The sequence below is a fragment of the Ovis canadensis genome, chromosome 11 (genome assembly GCF_042477335.2).
Source record: "Ovis canadensis isolate MfBH-ARS-UI-01 breed Bighorn chromosome 11, ARS-UI_OviCan_v2, whole genome shotgun sequence".
Classification (NCBI taxonomy): Eukaryota; Metazoa; Chordata; class Mammalia; order Artiodactyla; family Bovidae; genus Ovis; species Ovis canadensis.
In genome coordinates, this window is record NC_091255.1 from 65,135,391 (window position 1) to 65,152,976 (window position 17,586).

At 52.0% G+C, this 17,586-nt stretch overlaps 1 protein-coding gene across 3 annotated transcripts in view; it reads right to left on the reverse strand.

Moving 5' to 3' along the window:
• DNAI2 (dynein axonemal intermediate chain 2) overlaps positions 1-13,057 on the reverse strand; it is a 31,898-nt gene extending 18,841 nt beyond the window's left edge. Inside the window, exons 1-4 of one of the 3 annotated variants that reach the window (XR_011247237.1) lie at positions 12,810-12,921; positions 8,418-8,611; positions 5,142-5,303; positions 3,318-3,439 (exon numbers count right to left, since the gene is read on the reverse strand). Coding sequence is in view for 2 of the 3 variants with exons in the window: in XM_069544037.1 (XP_069400138.1) it covers positions 3,318-3,439; positions 5,142-5,303; positions 8,418-8,600 (467 nt within the window). In the remaining variant the exon portion in view is untranslated. Of the gene's footprint in view, positions 1-3,317; positions 3,440-5,141; positions 5,304-8,417; positions 8,612-12,809 lie in introns of all 3 variants that reach the window. The other 2 variants (XM_069544037.1, XM_069544038.1) reach the window with 2 other exon arrangements.
• Between the last annotated feature and the right edge of the window lie 4,529 nt (positions 13,058-17,586).

The window sequence follows — 17,586 nt, forward strand, 5'->3', positions numbered from 1 at the left end:
CTGTGCCGTAAGCATGTCCTCGTTATTTAGTTATTTCCCATATAGTTGTGTATATCTATTAATCCCAAACTTCTGATTTATCCTTCCCCTTTTGGTATCCATTTCTTTTTCCTATGTCAACACAGGGGACTTTTAGGGCAATGAAACTATTCTGTATATTGGCAGAGACCTGGGTTCAATCTCGGGGTCGGCAAGATCCCCTGGAGAAGGGAATGGCAACCCACTCCAGTATTCTTGCCTGGAGAATCCCATGGACGGAGGAGCCTGGTAGGTTACAGTCCACGGGGTCACAAAGAGTCGGACACGACTGAGCGACTTCACTCACTCACTCACTCACTCACTCATGACACCAAGAGGGAACCCTTTTGTGAGCTACAGACTCCGGGTGTGCTGTAGGCTGAGCGCATCCCCTCAAACCTCATGTGTTGAAGCCCAGTCTCCAGTGTGCTGGTATCTGGAAGTGGGGCCTTTGGGAGGTGATTAGGTTGTGAGGGTGGAGCCCCTATGCATGGAATTAGTGCCCTTACAAAACAGGGTCGAGAGAGACCCCTCACCCCTTCTGCCTTGTGAGTTCTCAGCAAGAAGGTGCCTGTATCTAAATTATTAACAAAAATCGAGCAGTGAGAATTTTGAAACATCCCGTGGTTAGAACTTGGTGCTCTCTCTGCTGGGGGCCTGGGTTCAATCCCTGATCGGGGAGCTAAGATCCCACAAGTTTCGAGAAGCAGTTAAAAAAAAAAAAAGAAAGAGAGCCCTCAAAAGACACAGACTCTGACCTTGCTGGCACCCCATGCTCAGACTTTCAGCCTCCAGGGTGGTGAGGGATGCGTTTCAGTTGTTTGTAAGCCACCCAAGTGATAGTATTTTGAGACAGCAGCCTGAGCAGGCTAAGGACAGGGCGAAACGATGTCAGTGTTGTGCTCTGACCGTGATGAATGTCCCACCTACCTGGGGGACAGGAGATGCTGGTGGGGGGAGAGGCCCTGTGGGTGGGGGAGGATGGGCGTGTGGGAATTTTCTGTACTTTCTGATCAGTTTTGCTGGGGACTAAAACTGCTTGAGAGACTGCTTTAGGAAAGATCCAAAGTGTTCTTCTTACTTGTTGCAAGTAATAATTCTTTCTTTCTTTGGGGAAAAAAAAACAACTGCTCAAAATAAATTAGCTCAGTTTGGTCGCTCAGATGGTAAAGTGTCTGCCTACAATGTGGGAGACCTGGGTTCGATCCTTGGGTTGGGAAGATCTCCTGGAGAAGGGAATGGCAACCCACTCCAGTACTCCTGCCTGGAAAATCCCACGGACAGAGGAGCCTGGTGGGCTACAGTCCACTGAGTTGCAAAGAGTTGGACACGACTGAGCGACTTCACTTTCACTTTCAAAAAATGAAAGGGGAGAGACAAAGTATAAGAGTGAAAAAAGGATTAAGGATTTAATGGCCCCACATGTGGGCTCAGAGGGGGAGGCGGGAGGAACCGAGAGAAGAGCAGTGACATAGACACACCCTCTGTAAAGGAGCTGGCTGGTGGGAGCCTGCTGCACAGCACAGGGCGCTCGGTGATGACCTAGAGGGGTGGGACTGGCAGGGGCACGGAGAGCTCCAGGAAGGAGGGGACCTGTGCACACATAGGCTGATTCGCTTCATTGTACAGCAGAAACGAACACAACATGGTGAAGCAATTATACTCCAAATGCTGAAAAATTAAGTTGAAAAAAAAAGACGCAATGGTCCCCAGCTGACACTTTGTCATGGAAGTCATCGGAAGAAATGAACAAAAGGGGGAAATGAAATACGTTTCCGGTGGTGAGACGCATCCACTTCACTCCTCCCTGGGGGCACGGCCGGAGCAGAAGCAGCACAGGTTGAGTCCCATCCTTGGCTGGGTCACCCACCCACTGAGAGCCCTGAGGGTGTCTCCTCCCTGGGGCCAGTTTCCTCGTCTGTCAAACGTGGAGGTCGGATGTGATGATTCCTAATGCATCAATCCTCTCGGGTATCCATATGTAAGGTCAGATGCAGCAAGCAGAGAAGGCGGCCCCCGCCCGGCCCTGGCCCCTCTCTTGCATGCCCACTGCTACAAGTCTGCAGTGCCCACCATGACTCAGCCCCGGATCAGAAGAGTCCTTGCCGGTTGTGCTTGGACTGGGTCAAACACTTTCCAGGTGGCAAAATGAATCGCCTAGAGTTGGCATTCGATGCTAGTGGCTTCTGAAATCACAGGTTTTCTCTGCATATTCAAGAACACGCACCTGCATGTATTTACATACGTATACATATATGCATATATACAAGCACACACGCACATATACATAGGTATATTTGATTTTCTTTTTTGGTGCATAATGGCTTTTCAACGTTGTGTTAGTTTCTGCTGTATGATGACTTGATCGGCTACAGGTATACAAAGACTCCTTCCCTTTTGGACTTCCCTCCCACCCCTCGAGGCCCATCACGGAGCACCAAGCTGAGCTGCCTGTGCTTTACACGGGATAGTGGACACACGCCAGTCCCAGTCTCCTGATTCAGCCACCCTCCTCTCCCCGCACTGTGTTCACAAGTCCGCTCTCGACATCTGCATCGCTACTCCTGCCCTGCAAAGAGGTTCATCTGTACCATTTTTCTAGATTCCATATACGTGCGTTAATATACGACGTTTGTTTTTCTGATTTACTTCACTCTGTATGACAGACTCTAGGTCCACCCACGTCTCTGCAGAATGACCCTATTTCGCTCTTTTTAGTGGTTGAGTAATCTCCACTGTATATATGTACCACATCTTCTGTATCCGTTCATCCGTCATTGGACATTTAGTTGGCTTTACCTAGGTGTATTTTAAACAAAAGGTAGTGCTTTCTACACACGGTTCTGCGTCTTGATTTGGTTTGGTTTCACACAGCAATCTGGGAAACTCTCGCCTAAGAAGCTGCCTCATTCGTTCAGATGGCTGAGTGGTAGTCAGCGTGCGGGCGTAGCAGAATTGCCGGAACCAGACCCTACCGATGGGTTTGCGCAGCCAGATCACGGATGTCTGGTGCTCTGGACCTTCTCCACACAGTATGAATCGACCACACGTGTACTCAGCTTTGCAAATTTGCTTTTCCTGAGACTGACTCTCTCCTCCCTTTCCACCCGCCAGGCCTGCCTCCAAGGTAGGGACCACTTATCTACTGGGCATTTTATCGCTCTGTCCCTTATTTAGCTCAGAGCACAGAGGGCATTATTCCCCACGGCATGGAGTGATGGGTAAGGGGTCCCCTTTGGAAGCACCCATCCACAGGAGTGACAGAGGTTGGCCAGGCACCTGCCTGGCTACAGAGGTACCTGAAGACATTGATGGTTTTAGCTGAGGGGGCCTCGTCTGTCACCTCCACCGCATCCTCGTCGTCAAAATACTCCTGGTAGATGTCGATGGCGTTATTCTGCTTGATACAATGCTCCATGATCTGCGGGGGGACACAGCAGGAGTCCTTAGTGGCAAAGGGAGGTCCTTTCAGCCTGACCAGGGCTGAGATGGAGTCTGGGAGGGATGAGAGACATCCCCCAGTCTTTTCCCATCCTTCCAGGCTACGAATTTTCAATGGGGGCAACATCTACCCCGCAAAAGGGTGGAAATTGGTTCCAACTGTTTTCAAATTGCTTCTTGGGGGTAAAATAATATCACTTTTTTTTTTTTTTGTACAAAGCACAGACATACATTTTGTGGTTGTTGTTCAGTTGCTAAGTCGTGTCTGACTCTTTGCAACCCCGTGGACTGCAGCACGCCAGGCCGCCCAGGTATACATATAGTGCGTAAATACATAGCACACCTTTGGTATTACATTTTCACCGGGGTGGGGGAATGTCTAAAAAGGCTTGTTGAGAGACAACAATGAAGAAAAAAAGGTGAAGAAGCACGGTTCCAGCCGAACAGAATTAGTAGCCACTCAGTGTTCTCGCCTGGAGAATCCCAGGGACGGGGGAGCCTGGAGGGCTGGGGTCACACAGAGTCGGACATGACTGAAGCGACTTAGCAGCAGCAGCAGCCCCTGTATATGGCATCCATCTCCTGTTTCCTCCATCCAGAAGGCCCTCCCCCATTATTCCAAATGTCCAACAAGGAAAAACCCAAGCTCAAGGGCCTCCTCCTCCAGGAAGGCTCCCTTGATACCTTCAGCAGGAAACCAACTCTCCCTCCTCACGATAGCAAAGCATTTCTCCCCTTACAACCTTCCTTTCAGTGTGAGATTGTGTGGTACATGCGTGCTCAGTTGTGCCCCACTCTGAGACCCCATGGACTGTAGCCCACCAGGCTCCCCTGCCCATGGGATTTTTTCAGGCATGAACACTGGAGGGGGTTTCCATTTCTTACTTCAGGGGAATCTTCCCGACTCAGGGATTGAACCTATATCTCCTGTGTCTCCTGCAGGTGGATTCTTTACCTGCTGACCTGCCTGGGGCTGCTGCTGCTGCTAAGTCGCTTCAGTCGTGTCCGACTCTGTGCAACCCCATAGACGGCAGCCCACCAGGCTCCGCTGTCCCTGGGATTCTCCAGGCAAGAACACTGGAGTGGGTTGCCATTTCCTTCTCCAATGCGTGAAAGTGAAGTCGCTCAGTAAGTGTTTGACTCTTTGTGACCCCATAGACTGCAGCCTACCAGGCTCCTCCGTCCATGGGATTTTCCAGGCAAGAGTACTGGAGTGGGGTGCCATTGCCTTCTCCCAGCTGCCTGGGGAGCCCCTGTTAATACTGCGATATCTCTGTTTTTGCTTTTGGCCTCCGGCGGCTCACAAACTCTTTAGGGTGCGATATATGTGAATTTCATTTTTGCAGTCTCTACTGCGCCTGGTAAAGTCTAGAAGCTCCGTCCAAATGTGCTGAATGAATGAATGAATGATCCCTATGGGCAGGTAGCTGCTGGCTAGGGTTCCTTGGGGGTCTCTTTGCCCAGAGGGTTTCCCACTTTCCAGATTCTTCCTAAAACCCCTCAGTCCTTGGACTTCCCTGCCTTACCCTTGGGTCTGCTGTGTGGACCTGCCTACCTGCTCCCAGACGGAAGGTTCCGTATGGTACCTGGTGTCCTGCCTCAAGGAGCAGGCTGCTGAGCCTGACATGCAGTTAGGGAAGCAGTCATGGCTGAGACCCTGCCGGAGCGGAAGGAGGTCTTACCGAGCCCAGCTGCAGGACGGCGTTGATGTAGTTCTCGTCCTTCTCCACCTTCTTCCGGAAGCGGATCGTCTGCTCCAGCTCCAGGGGGTTCACGTCCTTGGGCCAGCCACCCTCGATGTGGTTAATCCCCCGGGTTTCCATCTCAAAGCGCTCTGTGTTGGCCTAAACCGAGAGTCACAGGTGAGAAGAGCCCAGCCCTGGTGGAAGCATGTTTCTGCAAACCAGAGTCCCGGGTCCCTGGGCTCTGAGTGTTCAGGGAGGGACTCGTGGTACCCTAGACCAGAGCCACAAGGACTTCAGGTGCCAACAAGGAACTTTCTGGTCCTCGGGTGGTCACAGGCGGCCATGAACGTGCCAGCCGGGGGAGTTAGTAACAGCCACTTTGCAGCTGATGCCAATGGCCGGGAGAAATCCAGTTCTGACCTGACCTCAACTCTAAAAACCCAGAGGAGCCCACCCACCCATCTGCTCTGTGAGACCCCAAAGAACAAAGTGACTAATCCTACCGTTTATAGCGAGATGGGAATCAAAACATAAAAACACTTGAGAGTTTGGCTTTGCTCATTTTCTGTCGCAGCGAGGACGGCACAGTTGCAGTGTTTCCTTTAAACTTACCTCTCTGCCTCCTTTTCAGTCCCCTCGCCCCGCATCTTTTCAACGGTGATAAAACACACACGTGCTTCCCTGGCGGCTCAGGTGGTAAAGAATCCGCCTGGCAGTGCAGGAGATGCAGGAGACCCAGGTTCAATCCCTGGGTCAGAAAGATCCCCTGGAGAAGGGAATGGCTACCCCACTCCAGTGTTCTTGCCTGGAGAATCCCATGGCCAAGGAGCCTGGCGGGCTACAGCCCCAAGGGTCACAGAGTCAGACACGACTGAGCAACTAACACTTTCACACAGTACACATAACATCACGTCTACCGTTTTGGGACCTGCCTGGTGGCCCAGTGGCTAAGACTCTGCAGTCCCAACGCAGGCAGGGGGCCTGGGTTCAACCCCTGGTCAGCGAACTAGATCCTGCATGCCACAACTAAGAGCCGGTGCAGCCAAATTAATACACAAATATTTTAAAAAGTAAAATCTACCATGAAGTGAGGTGAGGTGAAGTTATTCAGTCGTGTCCGGCTCTTTGTGACTCCATGGACTGTAGCCTACCAGGCTCCTCTGTCCATGGGATTTTCCAAGCAAGAGTACTGGAGTGGGTTGCCATTTCCTTCTCCAGAGGATCTTCCCCACCCAGGGATCGAACCAGGGTCTCCCATAGTATAGGCAGACAGGTTACCATCTGAGCCACCAGGGAAAATCTACCATTCTGACCATTAAAAAAAATGCTCAAATTAGTGGCATTAAGAACATTCACGATGCTGTGCAATCCTGAGTACTATCTAGTTCCGGAACTTTCAGTTCAGTTCAGTCACTCAGTCGTGTCCGACTCTTTGCGACCCCATGAATCGCAGCACACCAGGCCTCCCCGTCCATCACCAACTCCCGGAGTTCACTCAGACTCACGTTCATCGAGTCCGTGATGCCATTCAGCCATCTCATCCTGGGTCGTCCCCTTCTCCTCCTGCCCCCAATCCCTCCCAGCATCAGAGTCTTTTCCAATGAGTCAGCTCTTCGCATGAGGTGGCCAAAGTACTGGAGCTTCAGCTTTAGCATCATTCCCTCCAAAGAAATCCCAGGGCTGATCTCCTTCAGAATGGACTGGTTGGACCTCCTTGCAGTCCAAGGGACTCTCAAGAGTCTTCTCCAACACCACAGTTCAAACGCATCAATTCTTCAGCGCTCAGCCTTCTTCACAGTCCAACTCTCACATCCACACATGACCACTGGAAAAACCATAGCCTTGACTAGATGGACCTTAGTCGGCAAAGTAATGTCTTTGCTTTTGAATATACTATCTAGGTTGGTCATAACTTTTCTTCCAAGGAGTAAGCGTCTTTTAATTTCATGGCTGCAGTCACCATCTGCAGTGATTTTGGAGCCCCAAAAAATAGTCTGACACTGTTTTAACTGTCTCCCCATTTATTTCCCATGGACTGATGGGACTGGATGCCATGATCTTCGTTTTCTGAATGTTGAGCTTTCTCAGTACCCCAAATGGAGACTCCACACTCACTGAGCTCTCACTCTCACTTCCTTTTCCTTTATAAGCCATTTCTCACGAAAGCTAGAAGTCTCAACAAGGCAAAGTCACTGGCTTTGGAGACCCCAGCGTGGCATGGAATTCGTGGCTGTCGTCTTGTTTCAGAAGTTCCCATGAACAAGACTGCTCTGGCCCCAGTGACAGCAGCTCACCCTGGGGAAGCAGGAAAGTCAATGTGTTTGAACTGGAAGTTATTGGAAACACTCATAATGTGTTTTGGCCAAATCAGTGTGATTTTCATGCCGCTGATTTAGGAATATGACAACAGGGTTATCCCCTCAGTCTAATCTTCTCCCGGCAGTAGTTGACATAATCAGGAGCTGATCACCTGCTTCGGACAGACCAGGAGAAATCTGGGGTTTTGAACAGCAACCTGACCCTTGGTTCTCTTATCTTAGAGGCACCTCTGACCAGAACTTTCTATGGGACTGTTTCTTTTTCACAAGCTAGGAGGTGTGAATCCCTGGCCCCTCAGATGCCTCTCCCAGCTGTTGTTGCCGTTCGGTCCCCCAGTCGTGTCTGACTCTTTGAAACTCCACGGACTGCAGCGCGCCAGGCCTCCCTGCCCCTCACCACCTCCCGGAGTTTGCCCAAGTTCATGTTCACTGCATCAGTGACGCCGTCCAGCTGTCTCATCCTCTGACGCCCTGTTCTCCTGCCCTCAGTCTTTCCCAGCATCAGGGACTTTTCCAGTGAGTCGTTTGTCCGTATCAGATGACCAAAATACTGGAGCTTCAGCTTCAGCATCAGTCCTTAGAGTGAATATTCAGGGTTGAGCTACCTGAAGATTGACTGGTTTGATCTCCTTGCTGTCCAAGGGACTTTCAGGAGTCTTCTCCAGCACCACAGTTCAAAAGCTGCACCAAATGCTTAAAACAACTCTAGCAAGAGTCTTAGAGGAGAGGCCAGAGAGAGGAGCTCTTGATTTGCATTCACCTGGCCCAGAGGATGGTTGGTACTGGGGCTTGTCCTTACCCTGGGCACCAAGCTGATGCCCTCACATCCAGCATCCGCACTGGTCCACTAACTGGCTTCCCATGGGAATGGAGTCACAGTCCCGCTTACCAGCCCCGACCCACAGCTCTGCCAGACCACACCTCCACTGGCCCGGCCCTTGGCTCAGGGACCCACCTCATGTTCCGACATGCTGGTGGAGCACTGGATGCCTGTGTCCACCGGGTTCCGCTCTACAAACTGCTCGGCCAGCTCGGGGTTGGGCGGGATGTCGATGTTCAGCTCTGCCTGGCGGTCGGAGAAGTTGCATTGCTTCCCAAACTCACTGCGTTTCTTCACGTATACGTACACAATCTCCATGGTACCGGCTGCTGCAGGGATGGGGAAGGGTATGTGGTGAGGGCCTCCAGCTGGTTACCTCTTGGTCTCCAGGAGCCCCACCACTGCGCGCGACTCCGTGTTTCCTCTCTGGTTGTGGGGGGAAGGCTCCTAAGGGATTTGTCCAGATGCTGAGCTGCATTTGAAAACATAATCTATGGAGTGATGACTACAGGCTAAGCGTTATCTTGCTCGGTTCTTACAGTTGCCCTCTAAAGTGGACAGTGAGATCACCAATCCACTTTGGAGGAACCTGATATTCACAGGGACCCAGAATGCCTTGCCCAGGACCACAGAGCCAACAAGTGTTGCCGCTGGTCTACCTGACTCCAAAGCTCTAACTCACCAAATGATACAGTTTTTGCTGAGCTAATATGATTATCCAGAGGCAAGGAAGAAATACTGATGGTGATTATGTTGAACTAAATTCCCTGCCACACACTGGACCTGACAATGATTTCACTTACTTTGTCAGAAAACATTTGTTAAAACCATGATTAGTGACTTCCTTGGTGGACCAGTGGTTAAGACTTCGCCTTCCAGTGCAGGGGGGGTGGGTTTGATACCTGGTCGGGGAGCTAAGATCCCACAGGCCAAAAACCCAAAACATAAAACAAGCAATAGTGTAACACATTCAATAAAGACTTTAAAAATGGTCCACATTGAAAAAAAAAAAAAAACCCGAATAGTCAAGACAGAGTGGTATGCTGGCATAAGGACAAACACTTAGATCAATGGAATGGAACTGAGAGCTCAAAAATAAACCTTTATATCTATGGTCAATTGATTTTCAATGAAGGTGCTGAGAACACAATGGGGAGAGGATGGTCTTTGAAACAAATGGTGCTGGGGACGCTGTACATTCACAGGCAAAAGAATGACCCCAGGTTCCTACCTCACTCCATACAAAACGATGACTCAAAATGGATCGCAGCAGGGTGTGTAGGTTCAATCCCTGATCTGAGATCCCACAGCCAAAACAAACAAACGAAAATACAGTAGTGATTCTCAACCTTGGCTACACACTTAGAAACACCTGGAGGGCTCTGGAAAAAAAAAAACCCCACGATGCTCGGGTTGAACTGCAGGCTAATTAAATCATCATCTCTCAGCTGCAGCCAAGGATGAGAACCACCGATTTAAAGTGAGGGCTCTTAATCTCACAGCCAACATTCCTCAAATCTGGACTGTCCCTTCAAAACACAGAGATGCCCAGCCCCCCTCCTGTAAACACTGATCTACATGTCTGAGACGAGGCTTAGACATTTGTACGGTCACATGAAGCCTGCCCAGGCCACCCTACTGTCCTCCAATAACCCCCACAAGGCCTGGATGTTGAAACTCGGGGGCCCAGCACCCGCAGAAGAGCTGGCGCTCTTGCACCTGTGCACCAGTTTGACCCCTGGGTGAGGAAGATCTCCCAACTCCAGGGCTTCAAGGAACCAGACGGGTGGGTCCAGGCTGCTGTCCCCCAAGATTCAGGGCCAAGAGCTCTGCGGCAGCCTAGAGGCATGTGCCTGGGTAGCCTCAGGCCCTGGAGCAGCTGGGACGGGGGTGAGGGCGATAAGGTTAGAGTTAACTACTAGGCCACTTTGCATCCACATGCGTTGTTTGTTGGAGACAGTACCACCCTCCCAACCGCCTACTTCTCAGCCCCAGTACAGTTCATCCTGCATCAGACTTACAGGGAGCAGTATTTTTCGCTCTTTCGTGTGGTTTGGAAACTTTTCTACCCAGGAAGGGTAGGAGCAATGGCTTGGAGAACAGAGGATGGGGACAGAAGCACAAATGACAGCAGGTTGCCCGAAGGGTTTATTTTTCATGGACAAGAGAGAGCCTCGTGGAAAAGGGTGCTCACCCAGTGAGCGTCGCCCTGGCCGCCAGCTCATCGCTGAACTACAGCAGGGCTGCGCCGGCGCCCCTGCCCCTCCACCTCCCAGTGCTCGCCCCCAAGGACTGCAGGCTCTGATAACTACAGGCTGCTTATCCCTCCCTCTGGTAAGAGACAACTGCCACGAGACGGCTGGCTCCTAGGGGACACAAGGGGTCTTAAGAGCACGAGGAAAGCCTAGGAAGACAAAAATAGCCTCTTTAGCCCAGATCATATTTTTAACAGCTTTGCTTTCCTTCTTGGTGCTTCCCAAGGCCAAGCCAGGAGTGAGAATAGAGGCATTGTTTTCTATCTGGAGGCAGACAGAGGGGACATTTAAAGGCTGGCTGGGTGATGGGAAGACAGCTCATTCAAGGACCCAGAGCGGGCTCTTTCTCACAAGCTGGTGGAGCATGAAGATGAATGGTGAGGTCAGAGCTGGGCGGGGGGGTGGTCTCAGGAGGTCTCTCCCTGCCCTGGTGAGACAAGTCTCACAGGCTGGGCTGCGCCAAAGCAGCGCCTAAGTAAGGCTGTCTTGCAAAGGGAGCTTCCAGGGGAGGCAGAAGCCGCCTCGTTGCCCTCTGGGACTTTGGGGGAGGAGATGCCACCCGTGGGAACCTCAGCCCCACAAGCATCTCAAACACAAGACCACATGGAATTAGAGACATGCTGATCTGAATGCCAAACATGCAACCGCCTCTGACATCCTGGGGCAGTCAGATCAGAACCTTCACCAAACATAAAAACAAGACTCGGCTTGTGCAATGATAATGAGCGAAGTGATTCCTGGAAAGAACCTCCTTTGGCTTCAGAGAAAGGGAGAGACGAGGGACTGGTGGGGGGAGGCTGAGAAGTTCAGTGGAGGAGCTTCACGGGCAGGCAAGTGGAGGGTGGCCACCTTCCCCCACCACTGGACTCCCTGGTGTCACAAAGGTGACTGGGCCTCTCCTTGTCTTGTCCCTGCGGCAGGCTCCAGCCCTCGTGCTGTGTCTGGCTGGACAAAGGACTGTAGGCAGAGGGACTCCCGGCCCTCTTTCTCCTGTTTATGCACCTTCTGGAACTTGGGGTCATAAGGGACTCACTCGCCTTCAACAGTGGCTGATCGCCCTGGGAATTCCTTCCTCTGCTCCACACTGGGGTCAACCTGGGATGAGCTCCAAGAGGTGGAGGGTGAAGACAGCCAGAGGTGGGAGGAGGTCCCCAGACCCGGAGGGTGATGTGGGCCGGTGTTTTCCTGCTCTGCCCACTAGAGCATTGAACCCTTGAGCCAAGACTATGGGTTTTTTTTTTTTTTTTTTGGATGTGGTGCTAATAGTCATTGGGCTTCCCTAGAGACTCAGTGGTAAAGAATCCACCTGCCAATGCAAGGGAGGTGGGTTTGACCCCTGGGTGAGGAAGATCCCCTGGAGAAGGAAAAGGCAACTCCAGTATTCTTGCCTGGAAAATCTCATGGACAGAGGAGTATGGCAGGCTACAGTCCATGGGGTCACAAAAGAGTCAAACACAATTTAGTGACTAAACAACAGCAACAACGAATATTCATTAATAATGACAGTCCCTGAGAGTAATGGTTCCTAATTAGAAGACTGTGGTCTTCTATTCACTCGCATCCCCAGTGCCTGGCACAGAGGGGGGCCCCCTCCTCCCTTTGTCACATGCTGAACGTGCAATGTGACCCCAATCCGCCAGGACGCTCCCCTAGAGGTCTCTCCCCTACTCCTCCTCTTGTGATGTGAAAAACTCCAGCAAGCTAAGGATGTAAGAGGGAAACACTGGGTCCGAAAGCTGGGAGAAGAATGTACTTGTGTGGTTCAAGAGACATTAACTGTGAACTTGTTGCAGGAAGAAGGAACTAACCCTGCGTGTGACCTTCAGCAGGATACCCTCAGGGCACTCGGATGGATACCCACTCCGGGGTTGAGGAATACGTGAAACGCTCCAGAGGACCACCCCTGCAGAGGGGCTCAGTAACTCTAACGCCCTTCCCTCCATTCTTACCAGAAAGCTCTCCTCTTCACCGGGCCGGGCCGCCCACCACCCCAGCCTCAGGCTGTATTTTCGATCCCAGGGGCTGTAAACCCTTTAGGTCTCCCATCCCCCCACCAGGAGACGGATCGCGTCAGGACCGGACTGGCCGCAAACGGTGCAGGAGGCAGGGTGTTTGGAACTTGCTGGGTCCTGGGACTCCGGGAACATCGAGGGCAGCGAGGACTGATGGGCGGGGGACCCTAGGAGCGCCGGTCCCCGGGGTCCATCATCCAGCAGAGCTAGCCCGGAAGGACGCCCCACGAGGAGCTTCTTGCACTAGAGGCGTTTCTCACCCTCTGGGGCTCCCTTTCACTCTCCAGCCTTCTCTTCAGCCGCGGACGCCCTCCCCGCGTCCGCCCCTTAACCTCGGTCGGTTCCTGCTGCCGCTGGGGAAGCCGCCGAGTCGCGGAGCTGGCTCCAGCGCTTCTCAAACGGCTGAGGAGTTTACTCGTTGCCTAGCAACCCTGGCCGGGCCCAGGACGCGAGGCTGCGCGGGGCGCGGAGGAAACCTGGAGCACGTGACCCTTCCATCCCGTTAAGCCACGTCTCCAGTCCCTCCTAAATTAGTCAAGCACCGGTAACGATAAACGTATGTAGGATCTTTGCCAAGGCGCTTATCCAAGTCCACAAATATGCATTTGGCAAGATTCTCAGAAAATGCAAAATGTACTACTCAGTGCTCCTCGGAGTCCTGAGCCCTGGGTGAGGCTGTGTTATGGATTTGCTCATGATCCAGAAGATCGATTCCACCCCTTCCTTCAGTTTCCTTGTCTGCTAAATGGGAATTAGGACCCCCAGCTTCCTTTCTGTTACCGTAGCCCCTGCACATTTAATAGTAAGCTCAAGTCTGAACCACGCGACCAGGAAGAGACTCCTATAAGGTAGGGGCTGGGTGTTTCCACAGCTTAGCTCTTGGTTGCCGATGAACGAATAAAATGAAATTTCTCCTTAGTTAAGACAATGAGGTGAAACAATGTAAACTAAAAGAACCCGATGTGGGGCCAGAAAACATGGGTTTGAATCCCAGCCAGATGGTTCAGATGGTAAAGAATCTGCCTACAATGCAGGAGACTTGGATTCCATCCCTGTGACAGGAAGATCCCCTGGAGAAGGGAATGGCAAACCACTTCCGGATTCTTGCCTGGAAAATTCCATGGACAGAGGAGTCTAGTGTGCTACGATCCATGGTGTCGCAAAGAGGCGGACACAACTGAGTGACTTTCACTCACTCACTTGACTGGTCACTAACAGAGTGACGTTGGGCAAGTTGCCTTCCTTCTGACTCGTGCTTAGTTGCTTGTATGTGTATGTTAGCCGTTTGGTCGTGTCCGACTGTTTGGGATCCCATGGACTGTAGCCTGCCAGTCTCCTCTGTCGGTCCAGGCAAGAATATTGGGGTGGGTTGCCGTGCCCTCCTCCGGGGGATCTTTCTGACCCAGGGATGGAACCCAGGTCTTCTGCATCACAGGCCAATTCTTGACCGTGTGTCCCCAGAGAAGCCCCGCTTAGTCGCTTAGTCATCTCCGACTCTGCGACTCCATTGGACCTGTAGCCCGCCAGGCTCCTCTGTCCTTGGGATTCTCCAGGCAAGAATAGTGGAGTGGGTGGCCATTCCCTTCTCCAGGGGATCTTCCCGACCCAGGGTCTCCTGCATTGCAGGTGGCTTCTTTACCATCTGAGCCACCAGACTCGACAATCCTCATTGGCCTAGGGAGGGGGCAGCTGCAGTACTCGGGATAACTAGGAGGACCAGCTGAGCTCATGCGGCAGCGTGCCCAGGCTGGAGCTGACCACAGAGCCTGCTCCGGAGGCCAGCTCTGTGCTTCCCACGGCCGGGGATCTAACTTGAGTTCAGAGATGGGTGTTGGAGATCTGGACCTGGGCGGACCATGTGTCATACAAGAAGTGGGATTTGGGGTTGGAATGGAGCCTTGACAAATGGTTATGAGCTGCAGAAGGGAAGGAGAGGGGGTCCCTGCTGGGGGCCAGTGAGAGATGAGTTTACAGAAGTCAGCTGGAGCTAGTTTGTGGGGATCTGAGAGGCACTGTAGGCTCCTGGCCAGCTTCTGGGGATTCTGTGAAAGGACAGGAGGAAAGCAAACATCCCTTCCTCAGGTGCCCCAACTTCTCTGTAAATGTGTTTCACTACTGCCTGGCCCCTTGAGATGGCACTTTGCCCAATGGCACCAACAAAAGGCAAGCCCATGGTGACTGCTGCCATCAGCTGGCCCCTGGACTCCTGAAACCAGTTTCTCTGAGCCGAGGAGCCCCTCCAAGTAATGGGAGCTGGGTGCAGGAGTGTCTGAAAGCCCCGCTGAACCGGCTTTGTGTGGTCAGAGGCAACTCAGACACAAAGCGTCTAGAAGTGGGTCAGCTCCATCCTGGGGCACTGGCTGGTTGGGGCTGTGATCACAGATTCACTCCTCACCCCTCCCCCAGCTCTGGAACTCTGAGGCTCCCTGCACACACAGAGGTGAGGGGGAGTGGGCGGAAACAGAAAAGTCGAGAGGAAAACTGCAGGCTCCCTTCCCGTATCATTGCGATGACTTATTACAGGCTTCTCGCCCACTCTCACTCGGAAAGCCTGCTTGCTGCCAACCGCCAGTGGGCAGCTCCGCTCACTGGAAAGACAGGCAGCACCCATGGGAGGGCCCGTCTCCGTCACCCCGGAAAGCCAGCAAGAGCATATAATTAGAAGGAAGCACAAGGGTCCCGTTTTAAAAAACTGCAGCGTCTTCCAGGTCTCCACGCAATCACAGCAGATCTGGCAGCTTTGTATTTTTGTTAAATGACCCAGTGACTTTAATCACCATCCAGATTCTTATTTATTTGGGTGTGTCGTGTCCTTTTTGTGGCAGGTGGGATCTTCAGTTGCAGCGTGTGGGATCTAGTTCCCTGACCAGGGATCGAACACGGGCCCCTTGCATCGGGGGCTGGGAGTCTTGGCCACTGGGCCACCAGTGAAGTCCCGGCAACTGAAGTTCTCTGCTGAGAGCAGCCCCTGGCCCTGGCCATCCCCAAGGCCAGTCCACAGTCCACTGCAATGTGGTCCCACCAACCTCTTTATCCCGTGTTTCATCGTGATAAAGTACACATAAAATCTACCACTTTAACTATTTTTTACTGCTCTGTTCAGTGGTGCTAAGAACCTTCATCCTGTTATACAATCATTACCACCATCTATCCCAGAGCTCTTTTCATTTTGCAAATCAAAACTCTATTCCCATTAAACAATAAGGCCCTACTCCCCTCTCCCCGAATTCCTGGCAAGCACAGGAATTTCTGTGTCTTTGATTTTGACTTTCTGTGTCTATGGATTTTGACTACTTTAAGTACCTTGTAGAAGTGGAATCATGGGGCTTCCCAGGTGGCGCTAGTGGTAAAGAACCCATCTGCCAACGCAGGGGACAAAGAGATGCTGGTTCGATCCCTGGGTTGGGAAGATCCTCTGGAGGAGGGCATGACAACCTACTCCGGTAGTCTTGCCTGGAGGATCCCGTGGACAGAGGAGCCTGGCGGGCTGTGGCCCATGAGGTCGCAGAGAAAGGTGAGACTGAAGCGACTGAGCAGCGGCAGAAGTGGGATCACAGTTTTCCTTTTGTGTGTGACTTATTTCACTCGGCAGCATGTTCTCTGGGTTCATTCGTGCTGCAGCAGGTGTCAGGCTTTCCTTCCTTTTTAGAGACTGTAATATCCCATTGTGGACACAGCGCGTTCATCTATTAGTGGACGCTAAGGTTGCTTCCACTTTTTCCTATTGTAACTAACCGTGCTATAAACATGGGGCACAGGGATTGAGACCATTCTTTCAATTCTTTTGGGAAGTGGAATTGTTGAATCATAGGGCAATTCTATTTATTTAATAGAATTTATTAATTTTTAATTTAAGAACCTCCATACTGTTATCCGGTGGTCAGGTATCATGGATGTGAGAGTTGGACTGTGAAGAAAGCTGAGCACTGAAGAATTGATACTTTTGAACTGTGGTGTTGGAGAAGACTCTTGAGAGTCCCTTGGACTGGAAGGAGATCCAACCAGTCCATTCTGAAGGAGATCAGTACTGGGTGTTCTTTGGAAGGACTGATGCTGAAGCTGAAACTCCAATACTTTGGCCACCTCATGCGAAGAGTTGACTCATTGGAAAAGACTCTGATGCTGGGAGGGATTGGGGGCAGGAGGAGAAGGGGACGACAGAGGATGAGATGGCTGGATGGCATCACCGACTCGATGGACATGAGTTTGGGAGAACTCCAGGAGTTGGTGATGGACAGGGAGGCCTGGTGTGCTGCGATTCATGGGGTCGCAAAGAGTTGGACACAGCTGAGCGACTGAACTGAACTGAATGCTCTTATCCAAAGCAGCCGTACCATTCCTTATTTCCACAAGGGTGCACAACTCCGTCAGCTGCTCCAGAGGAATCAGCATAAACAACAGCCTCAGGCTGGGTGCCCTCCCAGGCTGGCTCGGGTGTTCACCGGACATGAGACGCTGCAAGGAAGGACTGAAGGGCTCCGTGTGTCGCAGCAGCCCGGGCGCAGGCAGGCAACCCCTGCAGGGAGAGAGTTTCGGAAGAGGATGCAGCAAGGACCTGCCGCCAAGCTGGGAGAGGTGGCCCGCCCTGTGACCCCGCCGCAAGCCCGTGTCACTGCCCAGGGGGGCCCGCCTGGGCTGAGTTACGCACTCCTGGCTCCGATACGTGCACCGACTGCACCAAGTCCTTTCTCTGTACATCTCCGGCTTCTTTATTTACAAAATGACTTGGGACAGTTCCTGGCACTTCGGCGGTTACTCAATAAATGCCACTTGTTATCAGCAACCCTAAAAGCAATCACCTCCAAGGGGAGCTTTGGAGACTCAGGCAGAAAGGAGGCCTGACTTTGATTCCGAAGAGCAGCGAGGTGAGGCCCTGTCTCTCTTTATTTAGTTTTCTGTTTTGTTTTCTTTCAACAGCCCTGTCTTTAAATCCTCAACACCGAAACCCGCTCTGATCCCCTCCCCGAGTATAACCCAGCCAGCAGGTGCCATCAGTTACCTTCATCATTCCCGAAGCCCAGGAAGTTGGACACAGCG